Source organism: Lonchura striata, chromosome 4 (assembly GCF_046129695.1).
Source record: "Lonchura striata isolate bLonStr1 chromosome 4, bLonStr1.mat, whole genome shotgun sequence".
NCBI classification, from domain to species: Eukaryota; Metazoa; Chordata; class Aves; order Passeriformes; family Estrildidae; genus Lonchura; species Lonchura striata.
This window is the reverse complement of record NC_134606.1, coordinates 49,854,929-49,882,877: the sequence shown is the minus strand read 5'-3', so window position 1 is coordinate 49,882,877 and position 27,949 is coordinate 49,854,929. Positions and strand designations below refer to the sequence as shown.

The 27,949-nt window shown below is 40.3% G+C and overlaps 1 protein-coding gene across 1 annotated transcript; it reads left to right on the top strand.

Annotated features, from left to right (window-relative positions):
- Positions 1-110: 110 nt before the first annotated feature.
- Positions 111-26,746, top strand: METAP1 (methionyl aminopeptidase 1). Its single transcript, XM_021550290.2, has 11 exons — positions 111-253; positions 10,052-10,103; positions 12,120-12,232; positions 13,590-13,650; positions 14,835-14,926; positions 15,643-15,726; positions 17,276-17,414; positions 19,688-19,819; positions 22,219-22,362; positions 24,448-24,513; positions 24,680-26,746. Exons 1-11 carry the CDS (start codon positions 134-136, stop codon positions 24,838-24,840), a joined length of 1,164 nt encoding a protein of 387 aa, XP_021405965.1. The 5' UTR covers positions 111-133; the 3' UTR covers positions 24,841-26,746.
- The last annotated feature ends 1,203 nt before the right edge of the window (positions 26,747-27,949 follow it).

Sequence of the window (27,949 nt, the reverse complement as noted above, 5' to 3'; positions counted from 1 at the left end):
GCTCGCATGTGGCCCTGAGCCCGCGGCGCCTCCCGCCGCTGCCGCTGCCGCCCCTCCCTCCGTCCCGCTCTCCGCCCGCCCCAGCCGGCGGCAGCTCCGGGCGGCGGCTCCTCCCCCGTGGCCGCCCGGCAGCATGGCGGCGGCGGTGGAGACCCGCCGAGTCTGCGAGACCGCCGGCTGCAGCAGCGAGGCCAAGCTGCAGTGCCCCACCTGCCTCAAGCTGGGCATCCAGGGCTCCTACTTCTGCTCCCAGGTGAGGCTCCCCGCGGCCCAGCCCCTGGCGTGCGGCGCCCGCAGGATCCAGCTCCCCGCGCCGGCTCCCGGCCGCCCGGGCCCGGCCCGGCTCTGCCCGGCTCTGCCCGCTCCCGGCCGGCCCGGGGCAGCAGCGCCCGGCCGGGCAGCCCGCACCGAGCTCGCCCTCGGTGGCTGGAGCCGGGGAGCGGGCTGGCGGCGGGGCAGCAGCCCCGTTTCGCCCCGTGGCCGCGGGCGATGCGGGACCTCAGCGGCACTAAAGCGCAGCGAGGCTCGTGAGAGGGTGCACGGATGTTCTGTGCCTGAAGGTGTGGGTGGTCCCTGTGCTCCCCTCAAAAATAAAGGCTTAGTGAGACAAAGTGAGGACGTGCTCATCACGTTCCAGCGGGTGTGTTTCTCTGCCGGCGTCAACTCTGGAGTTGCTCGCTTTGATAGACGCGGGGAGACTTGTTGCTCTGAAAACAGATTTTCTTTAAGTTATGAGTTTCTGTGAAAATTACTTGATACTCTTCCTTTTTTTATTATTATTCCTTTTGCATTCCTAACTTTTTCTTTTTTTCCCCACTATGTCCTTTGATGTTCTGCTCTGAGGGTGCCAAACAGGAAGGTTCAGGTTAGGCCACATGTCATAGGGCAGTCAGCTCCCACATATAAATGTGAGAATTGAACCTGTACTGTGGGCCACAGTGGTAACAGAGTGTGGTCCTTCAATAGAAGGAGCTGTCTGATGAGTGTTGAGTGCGTTTTTTGTTTTGGTCTTGTTTGGTTTTTATTACTAACTTTCAAAATGTACACTGAAATACATAGCCTAATCCTTTGAACTTTTTGATAATTCTATCAAAATCAGTGAGGATGCATGTGTTTAGTTCAGAGATCAACACTGGCTTTCCGTGTCACAATTGTAATTCAGAGTAAAGTCACTGAGCTTTTGTGGATAAACATAAAAAAATAATTCAGTCACTTCAGCTAGATTAATTTATTAATTGGGAAGGAATTTTTTTCTGAGTCAGGATGTAAGCTGATAGTTATGGTTTGCATAGGACTGAGGGAAAATTTCCCACGTGCTTGTGACACACCCACTGCACAGTTTCTGGTACTTTCCCCTGAAGGCTCTGTGCCCTATCCTGGGAGTCTGTGCCAAATTAGAGCAACTGCAAATCAGTATTGTTCTGACAATGCTGTATCTCTAGTTCCCACATGGTGCTTGTGGTTAACTTCTAGGATTTGCTCTGAGTTTCACATTTGCTCTGAGTGTTTTGACATGTCTGATATAAAATCATCGTAAATACTGGTTGGTGATGACCAAAACATTTGTTAAGAGAACAAGCAGGTCAATGTGAAGAGTTCCATTTGCAGCTTCACTCCCTTCTTCCCATCTCTAACTCCGCTAATTCCATATGGGATGCAGAGGTTTTTGTTTTCTATATACTGAGTTAATTATTTGGAAATATCTGCTGCTCTTGTTAGGAAAAAAGGGAATTGCTGTAAATACTTCCTGGCTTGTTAAAGTAGGATGCTGGATAACTGACTACATGCTTGTAAAGCTGTCCTGCTTAGAAAATGAATAGGCAGGAATCCCAGTCAGCTCATTTCTGAGTGACTTGGGGCATGCTGTGCCTTGCTGTGCCAATCAGGAATGTGGGTAAGCACACTGAAGGTGCTTTGGAGGTTTTGGGGCAAGCTGTTACAGAGGAGGACATTAGTGGCAGCGTGTTATAAAGATGTGCAAGAAATGTCATGCACAGAGAGAAGAGTCCCCATGTTCATCCTGTAGCAAGGACCCTTAGCCCCTCCCAATACCCTGGGTGGGGCCCAGCATGGATGGAACTGTGCCGAGGCTCCAGCTCTCCTCGTCACCTGCTGTGTGCCATGGAGCAGACTTGCTGCAGTCCTGCCCCGGTGTCTGGCAAGCACAGTCAGGAGGGTAGGTGAGATGCTGCTGATAACCTGGCTGCCTCTTCAAATAAGCACATGGCAGGTGAAGGACTCTTATTTTCTCTGAACTTCCAGCAAGTTTCAGCTGACAGCAGTGGACTGGTTAGCATCAGTGAAACTTTTCTGGAGTTCTCTCTTTGGTGGCTTTCTTTCCATTCTGGTCTTATATGCATAAATACCTCCTAGATAAGCTAGTGAGTGGACCTAGGATGTTATTCCACCTCACACCACAGCCTGTGTTGTAGCTGGCTTGGTGCTATTCCCTACGTCTAAGGATGCATGCTTCTACCCTTTCCCTTAGTCTGTCCCTGATTCCTTGGTGAGCCATTTCTAAGGTCTTCAGAGTTTTCTTTTAAATGGAGGAAAAGCAGTGCATTAAGTGTTTCGGGGTTTTTTGCTGGTTTAGCACTGCAGGGTCATGAAACACTTCAGGAGTGTGCTGCTGAAGAGCAAGCTTGCCCACTGTGGCCCAGTTTAGCCCAGTCATAAAGTCAGCCTGTCCTTATGGAATGCACTGGTGTTAGCCAGGTGTGTGGGTGCTTCCTTTGGGCTGAGGGTAGATTGGGAGACACAAGCTGTCTGGCATCTCCTTGACAGATAAAAGCATCTGTATGTGCATGGACACTGGGTAATTAATCTGTTTGGAAGTCTACAATGGCTTTTTCAAATAGCCAAAACTCCAATCAGAGCTAAAACCAAGTTTGTAGGAATTTCTTTTCTCTAGTGCTAAGATTAAACAACCAAAAATTGTGAACTGCAGTAGGATGGTAACCATGTGAAGCCATATGTTTGGATTATAAGTTACTAACCTATCATTTGCTAACAAAAAATTGATATAGGACTGAAAGGTATAGGAGGTATAGGAAGTATAGGGCTGAGAATCCCAATGTAATGTGGAGATTGATTAAAAATTATTTTTCATGACTTCACATAGAGGATTGAAGTGAACTTTCCAAGTAGATTGCATCAAGACAATGATTTCCCTGGTGGATTTACCATTTGTGTTTATCCTTTCCTGGAGAAAAGGTGTTATTCTTCCCTGTCTGCCATGAAAACGTATGCCTCAACAACATGCCCTGGAAATGCTTAGGCTGGAGTAATTTGACATTCTCTGAGATTTCTTTGAGCCAGCACTGTTTCCTCTTTGGCTATTGGGCACCTTGGAAACTGGGTACAGCTGCTAAATAATAGTTGTGCTTGAGGGTCATGGATGGAAAGGGGGCCATGTGGCCGGGTTCTGGCCGAGCAGGGAGGTTTTGAACTGGTCATGGAGACAAGGTAAAAATGTGGTTTAGCAGCAGAGAAGCTCTTGAGGTGGTGTGTTGAACCCTGGCTTGTTTTTTCCCTTTCACTCCAAGGTGTAACAAGAGGGTCTGTTCTGTTGAGGGATTCCGTCTGCTGTTAACCCTTAGTAATATTTTAGGCTAGTTAATCAAGTTCTCTTACTATCAGCTGCCTTTTTTCACTGTCTTGTTTTATTTTCTTTAGAGACTTACTGCAGTGTTGTGTGTGTTTATCATCTTATGGTAAGATACAGTAATTCAGTCTATCTTCTGAATGTAGAAATCACACAGATGTCCAGCATCACATCTCAGGTGTAGAGTTTCTCTTGCTAAGATGAATTTGTTATTGTGAAATCTGCCTTACAGGTACAGTCACTTGCGTGTACATTGTGCATAGTATACAGAAAGAGTTTGTGTTTAAGAAGACAATTTGCATTTCTTTTATGTCTTCTACAAGTGGCTGAAGGATAAAGAAGTGGAGAATAGTGACTGTTCTTGAGATCTCCAGTTACCATTTTTATATGAGCCTTCTAATTGTGAATGATTCACTTATTAGTAATTTTGTATTGCTTTCCTGAAAAGCTTCCTCTTTCATGCTACTTATATAAGTGTCTTGGACAAAACAGAATAGCTTTGCTGTGGTGTGGACTAGACACTGGTACAGGGCCATTTCTCCAGCCAAATTCAACTTCTTTGTCTGAAGTCAGTGGCCTTTGCTATTTTTGTTTCTCTGAGAGTGGTGGCCATGGGTTGTATCCTAATAGTAGTTGTAACTTACGAAGTGTTGCCCCTTCCTGTTTTGTGTGCCTTTGTGTTGTCAGCCCCAGGTGTATGAAGTGGTCTGGTTATGGAGTCAGAAGTGAGGACTGGGGTTATCTGGTGACTGCCATGTCACCAGTGTTTTAGGTCACCACGTCAGTGGTGTTTTAGGTGTTTGAAGGGGTAGCAGTTTCTCTGAACTGTACAGTCAGGGGCAGTGTCTCTCTTGCACTGGTGGGTGCCTCCCAATATCTCGTGATACCTCTTGATATCTGGGGTGGGGTATGACTTGTTCAGTTCCAGCAACAGGAAAGAAATGCTGTTTTGTTCTCTCAGTGAGTTTATATACAATTTACTGCTTTGAGTTTATATACAATTTACTGCTTTCTGCAAGGCACATTTTCACTGACACTCAGCCCTGGGCCCTTGACAGCTTAGGATTTTCATGGTGACAGTAATTTGTGAAAAATTGTGGACCTGAAGAGAAGAATGTTGTGCCATCTCCTGCTTTGCTGTTTCCTTTCACTGTCAATGTGCTATGGATGGGGAGCAGGGAGCAATAGACCTGTAGGAAACTATTTTTTGTCCTCTCTCACATCAGACCATAGGACATCAGTGCAGTGTTTTGTCCTTGGTTCACTGTTCTTTGTGCCTGAAATAGGCTGAAACCAGCTGCTTGGATTCAACTGCAACACATAGGAGTTTCCTCAGGCATAAATGGCACTCAACTGATACCATCGTCTAGAAAATCAGATTTCCTTCGTCAGGAAGCTGACATTCTCAATTGCCTATAAATCACCATGAATACCTGTGTCTGAGGTAAGCACCTGATTGTTGGTGAGATATGAAAGCTGAGCCCTCTGAAAGGAGAACTTCAAAACTCCTGTAGGCAGACTTGCTGAGCTGGTATTCCATGTACTGACAGGATAGTCCAGTTGGAATTCCTCTGGTCCATTGTTCCTTCACTACTCTCTAAAATCAGTTGTGTATTTCTGTAAATCTGAAGAGCTGCAAAAGCCTTCAAAGGAAGGGCTTGGTCATGAGGGATCCAGGGGTCTCAGGGTAAGATGAGGTCTTAGATGAAGAAGTCCATCTGCTGACACCAAGATTCTGCATGTAGGTACTGCCTTGGCTTTGAAAATCCATATTCTGAAAACACATATTCAACTCTTCTGAAAAACTGACTATTCATGTATGCTGCTTAGGCTACTTTGGGAATTTTCTACAGAGTTTTTCAGACTGGAGGCTGTCTGGGAGCTTGTACTGCCCTAGAAGGATTTCAGCATGCTGAAAAGAATCAACTGTTTCATTTAACATCAAATGTATTAACACCTTAACATACATGTACTTATGGATAAAATGTGAGTTAATCTATACTGTATTTAATATATATATATAACTGATAGCCTGGTATTAAGCTAAATGTTGTACTTCAGAGGTTTTTTTTGGTCTTCTGTTTTGCATACCTTTAAGGTATTTGGTTAAAAATGAGTTCTCATTATGCAAAATTACATGGTCTCAGGTTAAGCCCCAGACACTTTTACATTCTAAAGGACATTTGTAAATTCTGTGAAAAAGATTGCTCAGAGTATTTTTAACTGCAGTGTGCTGCTTGGCACTTGCAGTTTGTCCGTTGCAGATCAGGGTATATATTATGACATCCAAAGAGACAGTCTGTCCTCACAGTCTTGATTCCGACTTCTTTTTTTTTTTCTGTAAAGTAGATGTTTTTTGAAATTCATTGCAGTGGCTCTAAATGATGACCATAGAAAATGGATGGGGTAATTCTGTGGAAGTTGGACACAAGTTGGCGTGCTGACAGAGGGGTTGCCAGAGCTAACTTGGAAGTGAGCCTTTCCCATGCAATGGTAATTCAGAAACAGTCTGTCAGCATATCTTGAATTCTGTGCTGTGGTGCCTGTGTAGCTTCCTGGCCTGGCTTGGAAGGGACCTTAAATACCATCTAGTTCCAACCCCCTGCCACGGGCAGGGCACCTTCCACTAGACCAGGTTGTTCAGAGCCATGTCCATCTTGGCTGTGAGCACATCCAGGGATGTGACATCCATGTGTCTGGGTAGCTTATTTAAATCTAGTTTGTTATATCTGTGCTATACAGAGGTTTGTAGTGTAGTAATATCCTAATCTTGAGCATCCTTTTTTCCTGTGGAATTTGCAATTTGCTGTACTTTTCCACCTCTTAATCAGATTGTATGCATACATGAACTGAACAAATAAGAAGCTTTCTGTTATTATTGTAAAAATGACAATAAACATAGCAGAGTTTTTTTTTTCCCTAATTACTTCAATAACTATTTTAAAGGGCTTTGTTCTTTCAATGATTGATTAAAAAAAAACCCTTGAGGAATTTGGTGGTGATCAGTGTGTTCATAGTGAAAGTGCACCATGCTATAAAACAAATGCTGCTATGCCACATGATTCTCTTGATATTGGGTGAGTCCTTAAGGTAAAAATAATTTTCAGAAATAACACAGCTTCTACAAGGAGATCCAACAGGAATATTTTCAAATGGTAATGCTGGTTGTGCCTTTGGTTACCTTTTGATATATTCTGATGAACACCGGGTTGAACTTGTCTCTAAACACAAAACCTGTGGGATTGGCTTAAGAATGTTCTAAAGCCAGAAATGTTGTAGAAGGTTTCAATATAGTGACAGCCTCTGTCTAGAATACACATTGATATTTTTCTTACCGATAGAATAGTTGTACCCAGGATTGCCCTAAACAAGTAAAGGATTACTTCTCTGCCTTTTTTTTTTGTCATGCATTTGACCTCTCTTCTTGTACAGTCCTCTTCAGTGTTTCCACATGCAATAGGTGAGAAAGCGGGGGATGTTAATATCAGGCATGCTAATGGGATAATGTAGTGCTTGAAATGAAACCCAGGAAGTCCTCCAAGGAACTTGAAGCCAAATTCATATTGTTCCTGTGTACTTTCCCCCTGAAGGTATTTAATGTTTTAATATATACCCATGCAGTATTACCTGTTCCTTTTTTCACTGTATCTGGAAAAACAAAATCTTTATTTTCTTCATTTTAATATTAAAAGTCACCTTGAGTATTTTTCCCTGGATTTTGTTTATTTAATCATTGAAAATTTTCTATCCTGACCTGAGTAGGGCATAGGAACACAGAAGAATTGTTAAGAGACAGGAATGGTGATAGCCAGATTGAAGTAGATGTGTCAGGAGAAGGCTCAGTGAAAAGCATAATTTTCTCCAGCAAAGACTCCAAAAAGAGGCCCAGATGGAGAGAAAGAGGAGGTTTCTTCCATAGCTTGTCAGGAAGTCTGCAGTATAGAAGGTGAGGGTGTTTGCAATGTGCAGTGGTACTTTGGGAGTGCTTTGTTGCCAGAGCTATGATTCTCCACCCTGTGAGATGACAGCTGCCATATTTTTATGTGGAACTGCCATGGCAGAGCTCTGCAGTCATGTGCAGCAGGTTGTTGAATATAAATAATTTGTATGTACCCGGTAAGTCCAGAGCTCACAGGAAGTGTATGACTGATCCTACACAAAATTGATGGGCTGTAGGTGGATGTGCAGCATGTCTTTAGAGTGCCTTCCAGAAGTGTCAGACCAAGGCAGAGAGACTGATGGATTGAACAGTGCTTTTGTAACAGCCCCTGCTCACAAAAAACACTTTGGATGTACTGTGTGTGCCTGTTGCAGTTGATGGATGTGCACATGGTGCAGGTGTCTGGGTTGTGTCAGGCCACAGCAGCTTTGGAGCTGTGTCCCAGGAGTTCTGGCAGAGCTACTGCTCCTCTGGAGATAGAGGGCAAGTAAAATTTGGGAAACATGTTTGGGAAAACTTAGGCATATGGCAGCCTTATGCAGAATCATCTTAGGTTGTCCACAGCTGCAGGAAATAAAAAGCCAAAAAGGAGCCTCTCAAGTTATGCTACTGTCCCTGGTGCTGTGTTTGCCCAGGTTTTTCTGGTTAAGAGTCAACAGAGAGGAAAGGCTGTTGATGTAGGACAAATCAAGGGCATTGGAGAACATCCCCCAAAGTTTCATGGGAAAGCAGAGAATGAACTACAGTCAGTAATTGCCACAGCTGATGTATGTATTCCTTCCCCAAATACTCCTTTATATTCAAAAAAGTGGATTCTAGGTTTGCAGACTTGGTAGCTGCTCTAAGTCCTTAGCTGCTTAGTCCTTCTTTTATGCTTCAGAACAAAGACCTCGTGTTTGAAAGGGGATTAAAACCTTACTGGTTCTTCCGGTGTCCTTGAAATAGCGTTTTTAGAATTTTTTTATTACTTTCTTTTCCCTAAAGTAGGCCTCAGTTAAAACCTCTTCCTTTTCTCCCAGCTCCCCAGCAGAGACCATTGCAGTGCAAAGGTCTGTGTGTGTGTGTGCAGTGCATTGTATAAATGTGACAGTAAAACCTTGGGCTGCTGTTGGAAGTGACATTCTCTTCAGTCACGGGAAGTGTTGGTTCCAGAGCTCCTGGCAGTGCAGTCACTCCTGCTGTGTGAGGTGGCACAGCACAACGAGCAGCTGGTTCTGGTCATGAGGGGTGCAGCACACACACAGCAGGGTCTCTGTGATTGTAGGTGTGCTTGTGCACTCACTGTACTGTGTGTTTGTGGGTGCACTTTGGTACTTACTGGTTGCAAGACTAATGAGGGAGGAGAGAGAACGTGGCTCAACAGGAACAGACTGCTCAGAGCACTCAAGAGCAACCCTGAAGCAAGGGTAGAATGTTACAAGCTGGGCTCAGTTTGCAGATGTGTTGTCTTGGACTGGTTGAGTGTTGTATACTTTAGGTTGAATCAGTTGTTGGCTCTGGATGGTAGTTTTGCAGTGATGATTCAGCATTAGTATTGTTTCTCCTGAAAAAAACAGTTTGCTTCCTGCCTCTTTCTTCAGAAATTCAGCTGTAATTGTCAGTGATTGGAATTAGCAATTTCTTAATTGATGTTTTGAGTGCGCATAGGCATTGATTTAGAATTTCTGCTACAAACCCAAGTAATTTGCTAATTAGCACCTTAAAGGATCACCTTTAATGCTGCCTTCTGCCATTTTTCTACTTAAATCTCTTTTCTTTCATGTCTTTTCTTCATCTTAGTCCTTCTTTATTGTCCAGCTGCTAGTCATTTCCATCGCCCTTTTGCTGATTCTTTGTTCCTTGCATGAGCTGCTCTATTTGTGCTTGGGAAGAAAAGACCAAACTCCTCCACTCCAAGCCACTCTTTGTTTTGATTTCCATTTCAACTTTCTCAATATTGCTTTTTCAATTTCCTATTTTCACTCGGTAGCTCTCATTTCCGCCCTTTAGTCTAGTTCATTAGTTCCCCTGTGGTTGTGCTAATTGGCCTCTGTTGCTTTCCTGTGCTGGAGCAGGAGGCAGAAGGGATGCAATTAGCAGGAGGAGATGGCTTGTAGGAGTTAAGGGAAGACCTTGCTGCTCACTGCAGCACTGTAAGATCAGGTACAGAGATAAGACTCTGCTTCAGTCAACCTGCAGCCACCATGGTGTTTAGTTACTCATTGAAATGATAAGGAGTCAATAATACATGGGATTATGTCAGTGTATTTCACTGCCATAGGTGTTGTCTGTTTGGCTGTGCTTTTTCTGCCTATTCTGATTCATAAACTTCTGAATGCGATGTTTTCTATTGCTAAGACTAGCAGTTACCAGCAGCATTTACTGCATATTGCTGCAAGGGTTAATAAAAACAGTTTTCCAGTTTTCTTTTAAAATACATTTGCTTCTCTATTTTGTCAGCTTGGCATGTCTGTCCATGTAAATACTGCTTAAAACATGTATTTATACATTTTTGTTTGCAATTCTAGGAATGCTTTAAGGGAAGCTGGGCCACTCACAAGTTACTACACAAGAAAGCAAGTAAGTACATTACTTTTTAAAATGCATTTTCATAGTTCTTTGAATTTGTTTTGTCCTGTGCAGTGAGCTCCAGATGTCCCTTCCAACCTCAACTGCTCTGTGCTTCTCTGCCCAGGAATGGTATTGGGTTTTTTCCCAAGATAACTGGCACTGGGTGATGCATATCTGAAATTTTGTCCAGTTCTCAACAATCTGAAGCTCTGTGTAAAATTTCAGAGGCAGAGGTTCACAGAAGTGTTTGTTTCTGTTCACTTTTCTATTTACATGAATTATTGCTTGAATTGCATTGCCAGGTATATGAACACAGAAAGAGGGATGCTGAAATAAAGGGCAGGGAGAATAATAAATCACTGTTGTAAGGCAGTGTTCCTTCATAGCATTTTGATGTCTAATGCAGTCAAAGGCAGTACAGTGGGAAAGGTTCTTGCAAAGTCTTTGTGATTAGACACTTGCTGGAACACAAGTGAGTCAGAGTGCAGCTGTTCTGTACATTTTTGGGGAAAAAAGGCAGAATGCTTGTGTACATGCTGCAGCCACTGATAGAGGATGTATCATAGCCAGGATTTTGCTGAGTTCAGTTCAAGGTAATAAGAGTGTATGTGTGCCCTAGTGACAGCTGGTAGCTCTAGCATAGAAGCTGAGCTACCATAGTGAAACTATGGGTTTTCACTACTCATATAAGGCAGAATCTACCAGCCTCCTGGTAGATTCTGCCTTATCTGAGTAGTGAAAACCCATAGTTTAAAACTAAAGAGAGGGCAGACCTCAGTTCTGCCCCCTTGCCTCCTCTCTGCCACCACCCTGGCTATCTTCATTAAGGCTTGCTGGAAAGGGAGGTAGGATTAAAAAGAGATATGGCAGAAACTCACATCCTCAAATAATTTACCTCCTTTCCTAAAACCCAACAAAGATTCTTTTTCCATGATAAATATTGCATGGTATATAGGTTGGAGTAGTACAGATAATTACAAATGTTTTCCTTCTTTCTGCATTACCAGTTTAGGGATCTAATAGTTCACACTTGCATTCTGCATCCTATTAATTTGTGTGAATATGAACAGCTTTGGACTTCTAAATTGTTATTTCTCAGTTTCATCTGAACTGAATGTCATTTGAACAGATGTCTCAAATGTCAGCCACAGAAGCTCTGAGGAATTGCCATTAGGGCTTGCAATGGCAGACCTTTTGCTATCTCTTCATCCTTCTGAGATAGCAAAAGAGAAAACAAACAAGTTATCCGGTTATGAGTTAAAGATTAATGTTACCATGCTCTTTCTTCACCCTTGCCTTCTCTTTCTGAATAAGTACTTTTCCTTTTGGTATTGCTCAGGATCTGCTTGTTTCAATCCTTTATGTAAACACTTTCAGTTTGCCCTCATAGGAATGTGTTATTTGTGAGTCATCAGACCACGTCAGACTTGAATTTCACAAGTTTGGGACCATCTCCTAAGGTGTGAGCACTGCTTCTCCTGAACTGCAGAAGTGGCAGGACCTGCACTCTCTCCATCAGTTCTGGAGGGGTAGCAGCCTCCATGTGTTGAACCTGACAGTAGGATGGCATCCCTTCCACCTTTGGATGGTCTCCTTCCCACCTCAGGTTATTTCAGTCACTGGGTGCTAAGGGAGATCACAAAAAAGGAATGTTCCCCTGCAGTGCAGGGATGTTAATTGAAGGGATAGTGAGTGCCTCTGTAGAAACAGGCTTTTTTCCCAGGAATGAAAACAAGCACTGCGTTATAAAACTACAAATGAAGAACAACTTAATTATTACACTTCCTTTGTGCATTCAGTCCTGACATTGCCCAGTTTGCTGTTGAATAGGGTAGGAAGAATATGAATTTGGAATGGACAATACAAAATGATAACTGCTACTTGCATATATCAGTATCTGAAATGCCAGGAATCAGATCTAGATTTACCTACTTCTAAGTCACTTTCTAGACCCCACAGTTCTCATTCTTAGTAGGACAGATGTTGCTGCTGCAACTTTTTTCCCCCTTTTTCTTATTTTTTCAGAAGATGAAAAAGCTAAGCGTGAAGTTTCCTCCTGGAGCCTGGAAGGTGATGTTAACACAAATCCCTGGTCTGGTTATCGATACACTGGGAAACTCAGGCCACACTATCCACTGGTAAGCAAGAGGTGCTACTACTCCTGCACTGCTATGTTCTGTAGCAACTAATGGACCACTCCTGACTTGATGATCTCCCACATTTTTGCTGAGAGAGGAGAGTGTCTTGATCTGAACCTGATGGCAAAGACATGCACGGCTGTCCTTATTGTGGTTCATTTTAGTTTAACTTGTTCTGTCTCCTGGTATATTTATAATTAAGGGAGTGCCTGTGAGCATCAGTAACAGGCTTAAGCTCATACCTTTTGGATATACACTGTGGCATTTATTCAGCAAAAAAGCTACTGCTAATTCAGATTCTGTCTCCCAGCTGTTTGTTGTCCTCACCCGTTACGGAGCAGTCTGTTTCTAACAAGTTCAGGTGAATTAATATAGAATTTAGATAAATGTTTTTATATTCTATTATGTAAGTGGTTTAAAATAACAATAACCTGGTGAGTGAGCTAGTAAACAGCTGAAAGAACAGAGGTTACAGTAATCTTATGCACTGGAATAGTGAAGAACAACAGTAGTCAGTAAGATCTTTGGTTGTGAAAGGTGGATTTAGAAGATGATGACATATAACTGTGTATATATATATATATGTGTGTGTTATATATATATATATATTGCACACCATACAAACGTAACTGTATTTTTAAATTGGTACAAGTTTGTACATGGACTAAGCTGAAGCTTTTTTTTTTTTACAGCAATAATGGTATTTTCTTGACACTTGTCTTTTCTAATTGTCCTGTGCTAGAAAAGCTGCCCCAGTGGCATCCTCTCTCTAGTCTTCTCTATGTTACAGGCTCACTAGAGAACTGAGCCCATGTGTGTTTGTTAGTATTGTTGGAGAAAAAGGTGTTTGAGACATTTCACTGGCTAAGTAATTTAGTTGTGCTACCTTTGAACATTGGCTTTTTTTGTCTTGTGACTGCCGTGAGACTGATGCTAATGAAATTAGGGATTTTGACTAAGGTGATGATTAGAAGTAGCAATCTTTCTAAAGAGAAGAGGGATGTATTTGGAACCAGTGCACTTGCAGTCTGGAAAGTAGAAGAAAAAATGCTACAGTAAGGCATAATACATTATAAAACCAGTTTGATTCACTTGACAATAAAAATTTGATTTTTATGAAGCTCTGAAGTTGGCTATTAAAAGTTGTATAATATGATAGCAATAGAGGGTAACAGCAGAGTGTCTGGGATTAAAACTTGGAACTTTTGGAGTGTTTACATTGCAACTTCTTCTAAATGGACTTAGCCATATTTCACATGAAGTATTTCATATTGTATTTAATTTTGCTGTGTGACTGTTTTTGTGACTATAATAAGTGTTGTTGCAACCTAACCAGCTTTGCCTGTGATTTATTTAGACGCCAACAAGACCTGTGCCAAGTTATATTCAGAGACCGGATTATGCTGATCACCCACTAGGTAACATGAAACAAATCACAATTTTGAGTGTTATGTTTGCTCTCTATTTTCCTTTTCATTGAAAAAACCTTTAAAGCATGAAGGGCATACATACTGGAGAAGGGAACCTCTTTTATCTGTTCTCACTTTACTACTTCTCCACAGTAACTTACTGATTTTTTAAAAATAACTGTTGCAAGTATTTTTTGGAAGTCCAAAGTTTGTAATGGGTTATCTTTCAAAGGTGTACAGGAAACTAAGAGTTAGTTAATTTACTTTTGGGGTTTTTTTTATATTAAACATACAAGTCCTAGTTCTGTTGCTAATTTGATAACAAACAGCAAGCAGTTGACTGTCACAGATGAATTCTACTAAACCATGATCTGGGGCATCAGTGTATCTGTTGAAAATGTATTATTTTATAACAAAACCAAGAAAACCTTGCAGTATGCAACCCCAAAAAGAAAACTGGAGTATGAATTCCAGCTTTTTTTGAACAGAGAGGGAATGCATTCAAAATTACTTGCTTATTGGGTTGTGTTGGTATTTTCCCCTTTTTATACCAGTACTGGGGCTTTGCATTTCCCCAAAACACTGCTATGAAGTCTGTTAGCATTTTTTTAAATCTTAAGATATTCCAGAGTTATTTTTTAAAAAGTGTAAATATTAAAAAAACACAAAAGACTGGATTTTAGGAGATCGCTCATCTGTAAAGCTGAGATGACAAGATTTTGGTAGGAAGAATTTACATGTTTTTGTCAGCTGGTTGTTGCAGTAATATAACCAGACATATTCCCAAGCTCATGTAACCCTTTATGACTGTTTTAGAATGTATAATTGTTTTCTAAGAGAAGCTGAAAAGTACTTTTCTATGAATCAAACAACTGCCTTGTCAACCTGTTATTTAAGTTTGTCTTTTGACTAACTGGACATGGTGGTGTTGTGCAGTAAGTGAAAGGGCTTCCTGAACACGTGGGGCAGTGTGGAATTGTGGAAGACTTAGGAATTCCAATTAATCTGAATAATGATGATAATACTATGGCTTGGTGGGTTTCTTTCTTTATGCTATGATGAGAAAGTCTGTACTTCTATTGCCCTTGGTAAGCTGAGGAAGTTCCTGGATTGGATATATGTAGCGATCATCATCCTTTATAACATGGGGTTTTTTCTTTCTTTTTATAATCCTCTCTCTTTTTTCTTTTCAGGAATGTCTGAATCAGAACAAGCTTTAAAAGGAACCTCTCAAATAAAAATACTGTCATCTGAGGATATAGAAGGGATGCGAGTAGTGTGCAGGGTAAGGGGGTTTTGATTTTTCTTCCAAGATGCCTTTATCTTCTTTAAAAATCTCTAATGATTTTACCACTTTTGGGAGCACATTTGGGAGTACAAACTTTCAAACCACTTTAGAGCACTGAAAAATAGTTTGGGAAGCTTGATATTTTCTGTCTTTTTTCCTTCTTGTGAACCCAATTCCCAGTAAAGTATTTTGCAAACAGAAGGAAGACTTTTATCTGTTTCCTGCATTTTTTATAAGTAGTAAGACAATCTGTGCCTGAAATGTTTTTTCTGTTAAGAACATGTTTTATGAGAACTTTTTCCTCTCCTGGATTTGGTACTAAGAAAAAACTAAAAAGCAGAACAAAGCCCCATCCTTAACAATTTTTGAAAAAGAGCTGTTCAGTTGTAATCACTTCCTTGTGCATAGAGTCAAACTTTGAAATGCATTTAAATTGTCTGATTTAAGATTATGGCATTCAAGGAAAATGTGGTCCAAATCTTAACTGGGGTATTTTCAGCTCTCACAGAGGTGGCTGAGTACATGACCTGCAGGCATCTCAAAGTGTTTCTAGAGCCCAACTCCTCACAGCTTTCCTGGTGATCTCAATGCAGCTGTCAAAACTGGGTTACAAATCTTGCAGAGAGTAGTCCTGGCCTATTTTAAATCAACTTAAATTAAGCCAATAGATCAATTTTAAATCAGTTTTGAATTTCTAATTATTTCATTTGCAGCTTGCTAGAGAAGTATTGGATGTTGCTGCCATGATGGTGAAACCAGGAGTAACTACTGAAGAAATTGATCATGCTGTCCATTTAGTAAGATTAGTTTATTATTCTTCTGGTGTTTACAAATGTTTTTTTTTTCCTATCTCTTTATTTTTAAATTATTATTGTGTGGTTTTCTTTGTTGCATAAATTCCATTTCTTTATTTCAAACTGTTTCCCAGTTTGAAGCTGGTGGGTAGTGCAGATGGCAGAAATGTGCTACATTTCAATGGTAGGTTCAAAGTGATTTTGGAACTCCTGGGTCTCTCTCGGTATCAGTTGCTTCCATATTTCTGGCTTCAGATTTCTTCTAAGTTTCTTCACTTACCTGGTCAATTAACATTGTGTTTTCTTTCTTCTAAACCCTTTTTGCTCCACAGATACCATTATATAAAGAACAGCTTATGTAGGCCATGGACTTCTTGTACTCTGTTGGTTGACTATGACATATATAGGAGAAAGTTAAATTGTTTATAATTGGGAATCGGAACTGAGGTGCCTCAGAGAGAACTGAAACAAATAATAAAATAAAGTAAAGCAAATAAAAACAAAATAAAGCCATAGCCCAGTGAAGTGCTTAAAAAACATGCTCAAGAATGCTTCCTGCCTTAACTATCCATAGATAGTTGAACTGTGTAATTTTTTCCTTTGCTGTCTTAGCTTTATGAATCATGTAATTTGGTACTTGAGGCTACTTCTGTGCATTGTGGGAAAGGAAACAGTTTTGGTATAGTTAAGTTTGTTAGAGAGCTTTCTTTTTATCTGCATCTGCAGCTGTTGAGCCAAGATTGTGTGCTTTCATTAGTCTGGAGACTTCTGTTGAATTGCATTAAGCAGTTCAAAACTCTTAAACATCAAACTGCTACATTAAACATCAAACTACTTGCTTAGGCATAATGTCTAATATGAACAGCTAGGAATTAACATGGAGTTACCCCTCCTCAGCAGTTTATGGAAAATTTGGAAGGTTGTTGATACTGACTGATATCCCTAATTGGTATTTTGCAGTTTTAAAAACAGTATTATTTTTTTTAAATTAAAAAAAAAAAGTAACACAATATTTTTTTCCAGTACTTTGCTCAGTATGTCGCAAAGTGTGTGTATTTATGTATGTATGTATGTATGTATGTGTAAGTATATATTAAATGTGTCAGTTTTGCAAAAATACAGAAAGGTTATTACAGTGCAAGGGAAGCAGCCTAAGGTTTTAAAGCTGGGGGAAAACAAGTGCTAAATATTATTTTGTTTAGCTTGTGTGTCTTGCAAAAATCTTGGACTGGATGCTTAAAAGTGGTAATTGAAAATGACATTTTAAAACCAAGTAAATATTGCCATGCATTGTTTCAAACTTGAATAGCTCAGTATTCGCAGTCAAGCATGAATATGAGTAGAAACAAAATTAAAGTAGCTTCAATTTCTTCCTGGTAAGAAATGCAAGGTATAATGAAAACATTGCCAAGAAATGCTTGAAGAATCTTATTTTCTGAAGTCACTGCTTTTCAGCCTATCATTCTTACTGTAAAGCTGTTGCACATATGTTTTTCACAGTGTTTTTCTTCGTACAAGACTTACCTGTGTAAATTGTATTTTCTCTATTTAGGCTTGTATTGCAAGGAATTGTTATCCTTCCCCTTTGAATTATTATAATTTCCCCAAGTCATGTTGTACGTCAGTGAATGAAGTGATCTGTCATGGAATTCCTGACAGGAGGCCATTGCAGGAGGGAGATATTGTTAATGGTAAGTGCTGTGAAAATTAACCTTCAGCATTTTTACCTTGTGTGCACTTAAACCATGCAGTAAGGTGAGGTTTCAGAAGCAGGTAACATCATTGGAACATCATAGCTTCTTAAGAGAGGCTTTTGTTCTCATTTACCAGTTAGGTTGTTCTCATTTACCTCTGCCCTTTACATACTTTAATTAATATATTTATTTAATAAAATAATTTCAAAAGCTCAGTCTACTTTAAGAGCTTTATAATTCTTCTACCCGGATCTGTGCATTAGTATAGTGCCTGAGTATTCCACTTGTGGGCTAGATTCCAGATGTTTCAGACTGTGTATATATAGTGAATAAAATGTGTATTGAATTATTCAACTGGGTTAGTTCCGTGTGAATTCTTGATTAGATGGCTCTAGATGCTTACAGTTTTGCTGTGCCCATGATGATTATGATGACTGTAAAGAGTCCTAAAGTGGAGGCATTGTATAGGTGCATGTTGGGTTGTAATCTTTCTAGATTATCAGATATTTAATACATATGGGCTTGTAATAATAGCTACTAAGTCTACACCTCAGTGCTGTGGGTGCCAGCCTTTTCAGAACAAGTCTCATGATTGCTGCCCCTGTCTAGGTAAGGTGTGGTCGGTTAAAAGCTCTGAACTTGTAGGGTACATGTAACAATGTATGCCAAAGTTCCTTTATTTTACTTTAATTTCAAAGATAATGCCTTTGCACAGCTCTTTATTATTGCCAGCTATTTCGGCATTGCAGGAGTCCAACCTAAGAAGCCCAACTCATAGAGTTATGGCTTGGGTTGAAACAGACCTTAAAGATCATTTGGCTTCAACCCATGTGCTGTCGACAGGAAACCAGGTTGCTCAAAGCCCCATCCAGCTTGGCCTTGAACATTTCCAGGGATGGGGCATCCACGATTTCTCTGGGCAACCTGTTCCAGTGCCTCACTACTCTCACTATAAAGAATTTTTGTTTAGTATCTAATCTAAACCTACATTCTTTCAGTTTGAATCCATTTCTCCTTCTGACCGTACATTCTTTTGTAAAAGTTCCTCTCCATCTTTTTTCTTGGTTTAAGTCACCCCAAAGCATTTTCTTTTCCAGGCTGAACAACCTGAATTCTCTCAACTTTTTCTAATTGAAGAGATACTCCAACCTTCTAATCAGCATGGTTGGCTTCATCTACACAGTGCTCTCTGCTATTTGCGTGCCAGGGCTGTACCTCAGCCCTAGAGAACACCTGTAAGAGGCTTTAGTCACACCTTTGTCCACATTCCTGCACTTGATCAAGCTTGGAGCCTTCTGCTTTCATATGATGAGAAAGAACTGGGCTTCTTTTCTGTAAAGTGTTGGCTCAAAAGCTTCTTGAAAAGGAGGCCAAAAACAGTTTACAAGGAGGGATAGAAAAGGTACCTTGGAGGGAATGTACCCAATGAACGACTAAAAGGAAGCATCCATCTTTTATTTTATTTAAAACTTCTTAGCCTGGAAGGCATGCCAAAGTCCAAACAGATTTTTTGAACCACAGGAACATGTTATCCAGAAGGTACCAGCAAGTGATGTCTAGTTGTTGGCACCAAAGTGTTTTTTTCCCCACATCTTCCTATCAAGATCATGTTGGTCTCTCTCAGCAGCTTATGTATGATATTCTTCCAGTATTGTCATTCACTGCAGTTCCCTTCATGACTGTTTACCTGTGAGAGGATTTGGGTATGGGTTTCTTCATGAATAGCAGAGCAATAACTCTTCTAGTGGGTTTGGTGATCTAGTACCAGCTGACCGACAAAGACTTAGAAACAAAAGTTCCTGTTGTGCCATAGCAAGACAACTTGATTTGCAAAACAATGATGACATACCTTTTAAAATTTAATTTCCCCCTATAAGTGCTAGAATTAATTCTGAGAAAGTGCTATAACCAGGTAAATCACCATGGAGCAAAGAGCTTCTCTTTCCCATTTTTGTATTTACCTAAAAACCAATGCTAGCTTGCTGCATCTGTGTTGTGTTGTTGGGGGATTTTTTTTCCTCCCCCTTCTCCTTTCATTTCATTAAATCAAACTGTTCACTAGTGCAACACTAACTTATAAATTATTATATAGAATCTACAGGATAAGCATGAAAGAACTGATTCTGCTGGAAGAGTTTTCTTAGGGAATTCTTGTGAATCATCACTTCATGGTTGGAATCCCCCGTTTTTACATGTTTGCTCTTTCACCAATGAAGATGCAGGAAGTGAGGAGCAGGGCACTCATTTCCCGTGTCTGCTCTTGTTTGCAGTGGATATCACCGTCTATCGCAATGGCTACCACGGAGACCTGAATGAGACCTTTTATGTTGGAGAGGTGGACGAGGGTGCCAGAAGGCTTGTCCAGACAACCTACGAGTGCCTAATGCAAGCTATTGATGCGGGTAAGGCACGCCTGCAGCACCAAGCCTTTGGTTCTCAAACGTGCTTGCTCATATTGCCACTGCTCAGAGGGACTGCTGGTGCAGCACACAGGAGCACTGGTGTGCTGTCACCAGTTGATGGATGGGTGTTGTGTAATGCAGTGGTGCTTCAAATGGCACAGTTCTGTGAGTGGTGGCTGCAACTTCTTTTTAAATGTGGGCTGATGAGGGAAATGTATTTGATGCTGAGCTCATCTGCTAATGATACTGACATGGAAACAGCCTTTTTCTGATCATGGATGAGTAAGACATCCTTGATCTGAGTAACTTAGAGAATGTAACAAGCAAATTATGTTTTGGAAAACCCTACTTTTATAATTTGTATGGTGTTGCACTGCGAACTGGTAAGGCAAAACACTGTGTGAACACCTAAACATATCTCTTTAGCCCTACCAAACCTGATGGCTATTTCATAAAGCTAGTGATGAGCTCTTGCTTTTCTGTGGGAGTGTGCCATAGAAGACAGATCCATATCTTCCAGTACTTACAGAACTTTAATTATCTTGCTTAGTTAACAGTCAGGGCAGCTGCATCAAGATATACAATGAGATAGAAAGGTAGCTGTATGTTTAACTTGAGAAAACAAAATAAGAGTTTCTTAAGTCCCTGGAAACACTTGTACATCTGTAACTTTTATACCCTGCAGCTTCTTAATTTATAATTTAATCACTTCTTGGCCTCTAAAGATTGAAGTTTAGGGTGCTATATATAATACCCTAAGGCTTTAAATTTGCATTTAATGAAAAGTAAATGTAAATAAAAGAAATTAAAATGAACACAATTTGGGTTAATAATTTGGAGATAGCTAGTCCAGCTGGAAAGACAAAAATCCATTGGATTGATGTCTTGTGTATCTATTGTGTGATCAAGAAAATACTGCCAGGTTGGGCTGTGAAGAATAGATATTTCCTGTTTATGTAGGATTACTATTCTGAAATGACCACTTTGTTTTTCAGAGCTAAACCAGACCAGTGTGTATCTTTGGTCCTGTACTTTTTTATAGCAAGTGTTACATGTGTTGTCTCTTATCCTTTGTATCCTGGCTTTGATGCAGAAACTGTGACAGGAATTTCCCTGTGTTTGTTACAATGAGATTAAAATTCTCACTGTAAGTCTTTTTTACCAATTTTTTAGATGCTGTAATGTGTTTTAAAGGGTTTTAGACATTGCATGTGAGTAGGAATTCTGGCAAGCAAGCATCTCTGCTGTTAAAAGGGGGTCACTTCTCCCCTCTTTAAATTCTCTTAATGTTGTGCTGTTGGACCAGCAGAGCTGTAGCTGGGAGAGCTGTATTAAGAGAGAAGCAGAGGGCTCCTTACTCCATTGAAATGACCTGGACATGCTGTCAGGGCCATACTTCACAGCTATTTAGCACAAACACAACAGATTAATCTCTTAGCCACCCTGTCCTTTTTTAATTTTTGGAGAAGCATGTATATTCCAGTAACAAGTTTCTTGTTATTTTCTGTAAATTCAGCTTTGAGGTTTCAGTTGTAGTTGCTTATATTAGCAGAGAATTGAACTAAGCTTTATGTGAACTCTGATTAAGATGGCTCGACACAACCACACATCTGGCTCCTTAAGGAACAGCATATAATCAGGGAGTTGGGAATAGTCATGAAAAAGCTTGATATTTTGTTTTAAGGGGCTCAAGGTTGTTTTTGGGATGAATCTTTACTAGCTGAATGATGAAACATTGTTGCTTTTATGGTGTTATTACTCCCTTGTCCAAGTGCTCAAAGTGATTTTCTCACACCATTTTCATGTATTTCAAACTCTAACTTGTAAGGCTTCCTAAAGGGATTGTCAAAAAAGTTAAACCTGAATATGAACATTCTTATTTGCTGTAGTGTTATCACCAAGAATCTTGTCTAAGAGTAGAGATACCCATTTTCCTTGTATTTATTTTTCTAAATCTCAGTCTTTTGTGTGCATTTTCACATAGTAGAGAGATAAGTGTATATTAAAATATAGTTCCTACATTCATTGCAAAAAGCACTGCATCTCAGGGTGTGAAAGCTCACCCTGTACTTTGAAATTCCTTTATTTTTAATGTCAAACTTTGACATCCTTTTAATGTGAGCAGTTGCATCCATGAAAGGAAGAAAGTAGTATTCTTGTGAAAAAGGCATTTTCTTCTGTCTCTCTTGTTTGTTTTTTTTTTTAATACGAGAGAGTTTCTTCCCTCTCTCAAGTTACTGAACTCACTTACATACTCAGTGGATTAAGTGACCATAGGAAGTTGCATACTGGAACAGATGGACACACAAGTCATGAGTGCTGCAGAGATGGTGTTTGATGGTTAGTTGTGTTGAAGGAAAGCTCTCTAAATTCCCTTCTGTATCTCTTTAATTTTGCAGTAAAACCTGGTGTTCGGTACAGAGAACTGGGGAACATAATTCAGAAACACGCTCAAGCAAATGGATTTTCAGTGGTTCGGAGCTACTGTGGGCATGGAATCCATAAACTTTTCCATACGGCTCCTAACGTGCCCCATTATGCCAGTGAGTATTTGTTCCTTTGTGCTGTCCTGTAGACAAATGATTTGCACCTAATTTACTTGAGCCATCAAGTTGGCATTTTGACATTTGAGAAATAATTTTTAACTCTGAACTGTAGCATATTTTATGAACCTGTGCTTGCATTATCTGCCCGCACTAATGGCTAGTCTTAGCTCTCATCAGTACTGGGTAAATGCTCAAAGTTTTTGCCTGAATTCCCTTAGACATTCTTGTCTGACATGAACTGCCAAATGTTTCTCTCCTCAGAAGTTCTACACCAAACCTTACTGCCATTAAAGATGCAAATAAAAAGCTCTTTGAATAGTATAGATGGATGTTGTGCCTGAATATGGATCCTGTTTTTTTCACTTTTCTTTGTTTGAGTGTTGTGATTTGGTACTTCTGGAAACTTCATCTTAGTGTGTGGCAGAGAAGGAATGAACATTGTCCCAGTAGTGGTAGTTTTTGGAAATGTCCATGGCGCTGCAACAATTTTTCCAGCAAGACTAAGAAACAACATCCACGGAGGCAAAGGATGGAAGGTGCAGTGCCAGTGGACAACTAAGGGCAGAGTAAACCTCATGAAGCAGTGATCAACAGTTCACACTCACTTCAGCTGTAAAGCTGCCCTGACAGTAGGACACTTATTTCCTCAGACCTGACAGGTGCCTCCATCTTCCCATCTCCTAATGAGCTTTAACACATTATGGTTATAGAATATAGTCTAGCAATTCCTGACTTTCCATGTCATCATTTCCCCAAGTTATTTTTCTGACAGTAGAGAAAATCTGTTAATTGCAGGGTAAAAGGGTATAAATTCCTGGTATGTACTTTTTGTTGTGTAAAATGAAGAAAATATGGATTCTTTGGAGGTGGAGAGCTTCTTATACCAATTAAAATCCAATTCAAGACAAAGGAAATTTCTGTCTTTCTGGGTATTTGGAACTTTGAACTTTTTTTTTTTTCTTAATTGGGCAAATATGTCTGTTCCCAAAAAGAAAGATGCTGGGAATTTTTTCTGGTATTTTTAAATACAGAATCACAGCAAAAGCCAAGTGGAAAGATCTGAGGGATTTAACACATCTTGGCGAAAAAAGAATGCTGCTGCTTATTTCTAGCCTACTGTGAAAGGAGTTTGAAGAGCAAAAAGATAAATTTTCTAAGAAAATGTTCTGTTGCCGTTGCGGCAGCTTGATGTCTGAGATTTTTAAAGCTTTTAGGTGATTTAGACAGTGTAATACATTGATAAAATTACAGTTAGATGGGGGGGATGCAAAATGAATGCAAAATGTGTACAGCAGCAAAGTGGCTTGGAGCTAATGGTTCCTGTGCAGTTCTGGAGTTTGTTCCAGCTCTCAGGCTCAGTTACATCTGAGCTGCACTGTCCTTCCAGGTGAAACAGGACAGAGGAAATGGGCTGAAGCCTTTCTCCAGTCAAACTGCACTCCTGGAGTTATGGTGTCCATCACTTCATGTGCCTCCAGATAAGCATTTTTGGTGTATTTAACAACAAAAAGTTCCTGTGTTATTGTCCTGGATGCCTCAAAATGCTCTGCTATTTTATGTTAGCTAATGAACACAGCATTATCACTCTGGCACTGCTATGACCCCATTATCCAGGGTAATGAGGGGGCAGTGTGTCTTTCATAAATGGAATCATAGGATTACTTAATCACTGTCACATTTTACTATTTATTGAAGCTAATGGCTCAGTGCAAACAAGTAAGGAGATTCCAAGCCTTCTCTGAATATCTTACTTCTGTTGTTTTTTAATTTTGTTTTTCCATTATAGAAGTGTGCAGAAATTCCTGTATTATATTTTTTCAGTGTTTTTATAGAACTAGAGTTGAAATTCCAATTGTTGGAGAGAAAGACAGCAATTAATTTTAAGCTGTTTGAAGTAAGTATTACAGTTTTGCTGAAAAGAGCTAAGGGAAATCTTTATGTATACATAAAAACGTGATCAGATCATCTCAGATGGACTTTTCTGACTTTACTGTGTTTCTGTTGTATTCTGTTAAGACAAGGATTCGTTCATTTACTAAGATGGTGTTCTTTTTTCTAACTTGAGTGTTTATTTTATTGCAGAAAACAAGGCCGTTGGAGTCATGAAGCCAGGTCATGTATTTACAATTGAACCAATGATCTGTGAAGGTGAGTAGTTTAGCAGGAAAGTAAAATGATTACGCTCCTTTGCTCCTAAGTAGTGATGGAACAGCATGCTGGTTCTATCCTGTAGAGCTGATAGTTTTCATTTCTCTTTGGGGGACTGATACCTGTTATTTAAAAAACTGGCAAGAAGTGATGCTTTCTGTTTTAGGTGGCTGGCAGGATGAGACCTGGCCCGACGGCTGGACTGCGGTGACGAGGGACGGGAAGCGCTCGGCACAGTTTGAACACACGCTGCTGGTCACAGACACGGGCTGCGAGATTCTGACCCGACGCCTGGACAGCATTTGTCCCCACTTCATGACCCAGTGATAGTCCACACTGAGCAGGTGCATCAGAACGAGAAATATATATATATATTTTTTGCCCCTGTACTATGCATTTTTTTAAGAGTACAGAACAGAAAGATTTCACCATTTACGTTGTTCTCAGTGATTGTAGATAAGAGGAATATCTCGAAGAACCTGACCCAATGTCTGCAAAAGCAGAGAATTTAAAGAATTTCCTACTTTCCTCCTACCTACAACACTCACGCTGTACTTTCCTTTTCTCTTCAATTATCTCTTTAGCACCTTTCTTCCAATTAGACCCACAATTGCTTCTGTTGCTGCCATGATATTAGCTAGAAAAGCGTGGGTAAGCTTTCCCACTGGGACTTGATATTTTGGGATTCAGGTTTTTTTCACCATTTCAGCGTGCCCTGTCACTCTTGGTTTGTGAGTGGCACCTGAGACTTTAAGCATTTCTTATTCCAAAGACTTGCTCTTACTTCTGCAGATACTATTTTGGGCCTTGTTTGTTTATCAGTTGAGAAGGGGGCAGAAGGGAGAAAGACATGCACATACAGGAACGGGCTACCTTTAATTCTGCCCTCATCTCTCTGCTGGTGGTGATTGCCACTGTGGGTGGCACTCTTTGTTAATGGCAGGACTTGTTTCTTTTGCTGGAGATTTGATAGGATGGGAAATTAATGAAGTCTGTCTTATATGCAGCTCCCTGGAATAAGCTGCTTTTTGGCAAAGCAGTACTTGCAGGCAGCCTCCTGCACCAAAAGCCTGGTGAAACTGATTATCAGACTTGCCTAGGTAAAGGAGTGAAACAAGAACCAAAAAGATCCCATGATTCATGGGATCCCTATGTCTGTTAACTGTGGGGCATTTTTAAAAAAGTACATCCACAGTAGCTGTGGGGGATTGGATTTGCAAGACTTACAGTGAAGTATCTCAAAACAAGTCTGAGTGTGTGAAAATGAAACATGTTCAACACTGTATTAATTTTCTTTTGGTAATTTTTAAATGGGTCATTTTCTTCCCCTTTGGTTGAATGAGTTTCAGGCTTTGGAAAGTCTTAGGGGAGCAGCTATGAAAAACTGATCTTCCTCAGACAGGGTATAGAGTGGGCAATGGTATATATACCCCTTTATAGTTTGTTAATGGGCCATGGTGAGCTGGAAACAGTTATGTTAAAGAGTGTGGATTGATTAAGCCTCTATTTTCTCTACCCTTTCTTTTTCCATGCCCATTTCCCTTCCATCATCTTTGATGTCTCTGCTGAGGGAATTTATTTTTTCTTCTGAATTGTAATGAAAAAATTTTCAGACCCCATTGTAGACTTCATCTTACACCAGTGTAACACAAGAGATACTTAATCCAACACAGACATTAAATCATACAATCATGGGCATAAAATACACCTCTTATAAAAGGTCTGGTGAATTTGTTGCCACAGATCCAAGAACATGAAGTGCTGCATACCCTTGGCTCCCTGTGGCACTGCAGAATTTAGGTGGGGGAAAGGGATTAGTGCTTCACAGAACTGGAGTAGTCTACTTCCAAATTTGCCAGAAAACATCTTCTCTGCCCTGAGTGCCTCAGACCTCTGTTGCTGTATCACTGCAATGTTTTCATTACTTTATTCATGTTTTAATTATGCAGTAAAGTGACCTGAAACGATGCACAGAGAGCGCATGTGCGTGTGTATGCGTGTGTGTGTGTGTAGAGATTTTTAACAAAACAGCCTGTAGTACTTGAGTGGGATTACCTGTGCTGAATGAACTGTGTTGAGGAGATGCCTGTCCTGGAGGTTTGCCCACCATATCCTTCACTTGAATGGTTACAATGGTCTTGACTTTTCTATGTGTGTGTGTATGATGCGGGGGGTGGGGGGCTTCATTTTTGGTCTATGAAATAAAAGTTGCAGCTGCTTTTAACAGAAATAACTTTTTGTCTTGTAATCCAAACCCAGACATAGAATTTTCAATTACATCCAGATTTGCTTGCAGTAGTGTAAGCCCCACTGGTAGATGCATGCAGCCAGTTAGAACTCACACTTAAACCCACACACGTGCCACCTGGATACCTCTTTGTTGTTGCACTGATACAACCAAATTTTGCACATTTTTAATGCAGGTAATCTATGATGCTATGCATTTCTGTCTATAAACTGAAATCACAGCATGGTAACTGCTTATAGTGAGTTCATACTACTGCAGTATTTTTAAATCAGTGGTAAGCTTAGTTAGCATCTACACCAGATCTTTCAACATAAGAGGGCACATCAGCCTTGAGAACAAAATTTATTAAATAAAAATATTGAGAAAAGCTATTTTTTCACCTATGAAGCTGTGTCTTTGCTTGAACATGATATACTAGACTTGTGCTGACTGGATTGTGGAAATTAACTGGTTTTGATCCTTACATAAGTTGCTATCCACTTATATAAAAGATCCCAACTTAAATCTCCTTTTTAATGACATTTTTAGCAATTGTATACACTTCTACCAAAACCACAATCCTGCAATTAGTTCCGAATCAATCTCTTAATGTATTTTCCCTTTACTGTGGTAAAGGGAAAACACAATAAAATTACTTATTTTACTGTAAGTCAATGTGGAAATTCTTCATGCTGTTTCTGCAACTTGAGTATTTAAGGAGAGAAGGTTTGGTAGATGGTGTTGAGTAAGAATAACAGCAGGAGGAGAGTGGCCAGCCTACATGTTTTATATGAGAGCCAGCACAGTATGTGCACATTGCATTCACAGTGGATGGTGCAGTTCAATGCAGTACCGCGATCACCAAAAATGGGGTAGAAACTCTTGGTTTTGAGTCCTTCTGTTTGCCAAACAACTTTTAAAAACCCTATTTCAAACATGCTCCATTCAGTCAAAAGCTCTGCAGGACAAAGTAGTGGCTGGGACATCAACTCTTCAGGCTGGGAAGAATCTGCAAGTCTTTGACCCAAGTGCTCTGGTATCACTACATTTATTTGTTGTTGGTATTACAGCCTGGCTTCCCACAAGCACTCCAAGATGCAGATTCTCTGAAGTAATAATGTAATGCAGACAAGATTGTGTGGTCTTGATCTAGTCTGTGCAGCATAGAGAAGCAGCTGTTCCAGTTAAGTATGTTAACTCTGTTAGATC